Source organism: Diaphorina citri, unplaced genomic scaffold, assembly GCF_000475195.1.
Source record: "Diaphorina citri unplaced genomic scaffold, Diaci psyllid genome assembly version 1.1 scaffold607, whole genome shotgun sequence".
Taxonomy (NCBI): Eukaryota; Metazoa; Arthropoda; class Insecta; order Hemiptera; family Psyllidae; genus Diaphorina; species Diaphorina citri.
This window is the reverse complement of record NW_007378041.1, coordinates 148,924-154,932: the sequence shown is the minus strand read 5'-3', so window position 1 is coordinate 154,932 and position 6,009 is coordinate 148,924. Positions and strand designations below refer to the sequence as shown.

General features: G+C 37.8%; 1 protein-coding gene across 1 annotated transcript; it reads right to left on the bottom strand.

Moving 5' to 3' along the window:
* Positions 1 to 1,643: 1,643 nt before the first annotated feature.
* LOC103510515 (probable oligoribonuclease) lies at positions 1,644 to 5,418 on the bottom strand. Its single transcript, XM_026824544.1, has 3 exons — positions 5,407 to 5,418; positions 4,567 to 4,722; positions 1,644 to 1,781 (listed from the first exon to the last, which is right to left on the bottom strand). Exons 1-3 carry the CDS (start codon positions 5,416 to 5,418, stop codon positions 1,644 to 1,646), a joined length of 306 nt encoding a protein of 101 aa, XP_026680345.1.
* Positions 5,419 to 6,009: the final 591 nt, after the last annotated feature.

Below are 6,009 nucleotides of genomic sequence, written 5' to 3'. Positions count from 1 at the left end.
ATCTGATGGATCATGATTATACGCTCAATGAGCTACCACCTGTGATTCAAGTTAATCAAGTTACTGATTCTAAGAAAAGCATCAAGGCATTCCACTAAACCCGGCTCCATTTCAATTTAACAGCGTTTTCAAAGTTTTAAATAATAAAATGTACTTTATGCTACTAACTTAAATCACTTGTAATATTTGGGAACAAAAGATGACTTCAAAATTAAATTCCAAAAAACAACGAAACAAACACTTCTGGAAAACAAAATGGAATAAACTTGAACCTTGAACTCTGATGTCGGCTTGGCTTGGGTATTCTTTTTGTAGCTATCACGTCACCATAGCTACAAAATCCGCAAGAACAGTGTTGCCAAACTGCGCACTAAAAAAAAAATCACCGGAGGCTCCCTTGAAAAAAGGGGACTTTGCACTCGTATATTTCAGAAACTACTCAACGGATTTAAAAAAAAAAAAAAAAAACGGTACGGTTAATTTTTTCTAATCTCTATGATTAAATTATCGGGGAGTCATTATCTTTTACATGAGAATCCTTAATTCAAGAGGCAAATGTCCCCTCTAATAATACCTTTCAAGTGCCATCAAAGAAATGTCGCCTCTAAAAATAACGCGGATTTTTAACCATGGGAAAGTGACAAAATATCAGTCGCTACCTTGGAATAGACATGGGATTATCGTTTTATGACGGCTATTGTCTCATGAGGTTCTATGAAAGTGGTTTTATCTAAAAATAAAATCAATGGAAAAAAAACTCCTTTGGGTAATTTTCCGTTCACTCCATCGCCAACCCACAACCAGCCAACTACAGTCCACGTCAACTGGGAAATCCGATGGAAGCGCATGGAGGGGAACCGCAACTTCTCAACTGTAAGTCGGACAGTTCTAAAAGTTTCACCATTCGATTCGGCTAGTCCGATGGAAGCGCATGGAGGGGAACCGCAACTTCTCAACTGTAAGTCGGACAGTTCTAAAAGTTTCACCATTCGATTCGGCGTGAAAAATCCCATGGGATCACATCAACTATTCACATGCTTACTTGTTAATCAACGAGCTATTTTTTGACGAGTGCGCACCCAAAGGTCATCGGACTTCCCAGTTGAAGTGGACTGTACCAAGTCAAAAAATTCTGATGAAATTCCATATCTCGGTTGTGATTGAACTTGCGCCCTCCTGTTTACCTAGCTGTGCTGGCAAATTTTAACCCCAACTTCGTAGATTCGTATAAAACCTGAATTTCAGGGCTGTTTTCCCCTACATTTAAACTTCAGAGAGGGCTTTTAGTCTACGACCTACGACCCTGACTAATTGAAAGGAGAGAGGGACTCGAGCTATAAACTTGCCTCGGTGGCGTAGTGGTCAAGACGCTCGCCTGGTAAACGGGAGGGTGTGGGTTCGATCCCAGCCGAGGCATGAAATTTTATCCTCGTTTATGTGAGAATTTGACCACAAAATATTGGAGCTCTAAGGGTTAGGTGGTAGAGAACGCCTCCGGCATCAACATCGCCTGGTGGTTAAATTCCACTCAAGAATCTATTATTATGTATAAAGGATTTGATTAAAAAAACAATAATATACCTGAAATGAGTCAATCAATCACCCCCACGTCAGGAATTCTACTTGACTAGCAGCAGCAGGGATTAACAGTATGGAACGGCGCTGGGGAATTCAACTAGACTAGCGGCCGTGTGTAGGAAATGCCGCTTGTAGAATTTGAACTCTTCCAGGGTGTCCTGTATGTCTTCGAGACCGCGATGTTTCAGTCGTTTTGGCGGTAACTGCGAACAAATTAGTAAATAAATAATGATTATGTTTGTAACGAATAGAATAGAATACTGAATAGAAGTGAATATACTTGTTTATCCTGCTCGAATAAGACTAAAAAGTCCCTTTACCCCAGCGGTCTAAACAAGGTCTCGTGTATTTTATAGGTATAAGAACAGAGGGAAGTATACTGATACAATTCACAAGGTTGATATCAGTTAGGTACCTACTTCCCTTCATTTCAAAAATATAAATAGAAATTCACAAAGTTACAGAGTCCTCCATCAGAATGTAGGTATAAATAAGGATTAGGTAGTAAAAAAAAAACAATCAGACTTGGAAAATTTTGACCAAAAGATTTAAAACATGGAAAAATAAAATTGTCGATTTTTCTCTCATGGTTTGATAAAGGGAACAGAAAGTGTAAAAAAAATAAATAATGAATTAAAAAAAAAAAATAGACTTGGAAATTTAAAAGAATGAGAACATAGAAAAATAAAATTGTCGATTTTCCCCATGGTTTGATAAAAGGAACTGTAACAGCCAAGAGTGCCAAGGTCTTCTCTGGAACAGGAGAAGAAAGCAAGATCGAAAGCTTAGCCTGAGGGTGAGTGAGATGATTTTTTTTTAGCCTGAGGGTGAGTGAGATGATTTTTTTAGCCTGAGGGTGAGTGAGATGATTTTTTTTCTTAAAGAGTTTTGATAGAGAGAAATGTAACTGCCAAGAGGTCATTTCATTCCGAAATCGAACAGACATTAAGAAGGACAGGAGAAAGTCGGCCATTCCAGGAAAGAACCTTATCCGTTTAGGATAAAGTTGTCCTCCGGCGGGAATCGAACCCGTGAGTTAGCGCTTACCCTCCGACCTAGATTGGCAAAATAAATAAAAATGGAATTTTTGAAATTTTACAAATAAATATGCCTACCAAATAAAAAAATATATATAAAAAAAATGTAAATGCAGTTTCTTTGTGTTATTATGTCACAACATTGGTGCTCACTGCAGCATTGTAGGATTTTCCCAATATCTCATAATCCTAAAATCCAATGTTTACCTTCCATGCTGGCACCGGTCGCTATGCGCATTTATATGTCATAGCCAAAACATTTTTTTTTTTTTTTTTTTTTTTTTTTTTTCTCATCTGATTTTTTTTTTCCAAATAATTTCAAGATTACCATGCAATCAACCCCCAGTAATGTAACAAGAGAGCTAGCCTTGAAAAAAAACTACTTGCTATAAATATTTCACAAGAGAAAATAAACAAAACACAAAACCCAGCTAATGAACATAAGTGGCCCCAATCGAGTATTGATCACAGCTCTGAACCTGGCTGAAAATGAACAAATTTGGTGGAGATTTTTTTTGATAGTCAATGGTTTTGTGTAATTTTTGATAGCATTCTGACCTCAAAGAGTAAAGTTTCAAGTGTAAATCAACCCCCAGTAATGTAACAAGAGAGCTAGCCTTGAAAAATACTTGCTATAAATATTTCACAAGAGAAAATAAACAAAACCAAGCTAATGAACACAAGTGGCCCCAATCGAGTATTGATCATAGCTCTGAACCTGGCTGAAAATGAACAAATTTGGTGGAGATTTTTTTTGATAGTCAATGGTTTTGTATAATTTTTGATAGCATTCTAACCTCAAAGAGTAAAGTTTCAAGTGTAAAAAAAACAGGAGGTTGTAGGACTTCTAGGCCCTGGTGTTGGGGTCAGGGGTCACTGGTCTCAGCATGGGTCAATGGTAGAGATGGGTAGTACTTGGTATTTTCAAGAACTGGTAAAAGTAATTGATTACTTACCAAATATACAACCAAATATATAAGATATAATCGAATCAAGCCAAAGAACTTACAAATACCTCTCTAATCTCTCACATTTGTGATCTTGAATCAGCTGTTCAGTAGCATAGACTAAAGATGGAAGAGTGTCTATTACCGCGTTTAGATTCAAATTTCTTCTGACCGGCCGACAAATGAAATCTACAGTGACTTCAACTCAGGAGGCTGGTGGTTCGTAGCTGACCAATGCAAACACCAAACTCGATTCATCTCGGATTGGGTGCCGACTGGGTGAAGTTAAGATAGGGAGGAGGGTAGTTTGCCCCCATTTAGCACAGAATACATATTTTTGTATGTATTCTATGAATGGGGGTACATCCTAACAAAAATAGACAGGACATTTTATTTTATTAAAGTTAAAATAAGAAAGTGGAAAAAAGGAAATTGCTTCTAAAAAGTGGAAAAAAAAGAAAGTGCTTCCTTTTTACATTTTTTTTTGTTTTTTTTTTTTTTTTTTTTTTTTTTTTTTTTTTTTGTCTCTACTACCTATTATTGTTTGTTATATGTTTGTTCTGTCTTATTGGAAAATAAAGTTAATTATCATTTTGAAAAAAAAAAGGTCGTTGCCGACTGGTATATAAAATTTTCAAATTTTTAGACTCGTGTGGTCTGTCCTCTAGAATGCCCATCTCGTAATATGTTCCTCATCAGATGGGCAATAAGAGACTCAATACTTCACATTTAGCATTTACATTCTAGGTTACCACGAGAACACCAGAAAGTGATCACTTGAAATATTTTCTATCACAAAACGAGTGAAATTTTTGTCACTGGTAGGGACCAAACCCGGTACCTACTGAATGGCCAGCAAGCCCGTTATCACTCAGTAAACTATGCTCTCCAACGGTTTTGACCAATTTTTGATGAAATTTGCCACAAAAAGGACATATTCTCATTAGATATTTTGACTCTAACCTGTCCTTAAGGAGCTCCTTAGAGATCTGATACTCACCTACCATAGGGGCAGTCTTGGGCTTGACATATTTGGCCACAAACTGGTGCAGGCGTCTATCTGCTTCCTCAATGCTCACCGAACTAGCGCGCACTCTATCCGTGAGTCCGGAAGCATTGTGATGTTCCACGCACCACTCGTTCATATTCTGCAGAACTTCCTGCGATTGAAAACGGGGAAGTAAAAGAGAATTCAATGGAGCAGTTGCATTTGGGTAAAAGTTATTAATAAAAGGTCGATCCACCATCGCGGTCAAGAATGTATGGACACAGCCTAAATGTTAGCCCCTTATGTTGTCCAATGTTGTTATACCTCCTTTTCATTGTATCCTACTGTATATGTTCTGTTACCAAATAAAGAGTGTTTGTCTAAATTGAAAATTAAAAACGGGGAAGTAAAAGAGAATTCAATGGAGCAGTTGCATTTGGGTAAAAGTTATTAATAAAAGGTCGATCCACCATCGCGGTCAAGTATGTGTGGACACAGCCTAAATGTTAGCCCCTTATGTTGTCCAATGTTGTTATACCTCCTTTTCATTGTATCCTACTGTAAATGTTCTGTTACCAAATAAAGAGTGTTTGTCTAAATTGAAAACTACCAAGGTGAAGAACCTTTGTCACCAAGTTTTATGAGCTTAATGGATAGAAAGACATATGAATTTTGAACTGAAAAATTATCTGAAAAAGAGAACATTTTAATAGCACCGCTTTAAAGGAGCTTTTATTTGAAGAAAGACATTTGGGAAGTGAAGTTTTCAAAGGCCAAGATCATATCAGGCTTTATGACACGTTTTTCACTGGTATTACAACCAGCTCCTCAAAAGTCCTGAAGAGGCTGATCATACGGGTATAACCATTCCGGCAGCCCGAGTCCGGGGAATGATACTTCCAAGATCGAAGGCCAGTTGAAACCTTTCTACAGATACGTTTCTATAAATATAAATACGGCTCCTAGAAGGGATTTGAACCCTCGACCTGGACGAAATGGAGAAGTGGCGAATTGACGAGTGATAATAAAATAATTGTGTTATGTTTTTACTTGTTTATTCAAATAATGGACAAAAGTTAAATGATCGTTGTTGCTTCCTTGGAGTATAATATTGATAGGAGTAGTAATAAGGGAGGACCCACCAGAGGATTTCAGCATACATAAACACTCTACAACTTACACACTTCGACTGCCACAAATAATGGGTCTGTCACATCCAAGAGCTCCCAGGACTGCTGACATCAATATTGTGTCGATCTATTGTTTTGCAAGTTACTGGGTAGCTCTGGTGACATTTGATAGAGGGAACTGCAAGCGAACCCGCGGCCTAGCGCTTACGAGGCAGACGTGCTACCAACCAAGCTAACTAGACTGTCAGCCTAGGGTAGAAGAATGCGAAAGCAGTTGGTGAGTACCTAACTACTACCAGAAGCTTGCAATGGTGTTCTGGAAAGCTGGC

Bases quoted from the DNA above. Each gene is read 5' to 3' on its own strand.
- LOC103510515 (XM_026824544.1), bottom strand. The intron at 1,782-4,566 runs GTAGGTGAGTAT...ATTTGTTCGCAG, and splicing joins AGCCCAAGACTGCCCCTATG to TTACCGCCAAAACGACTGAA.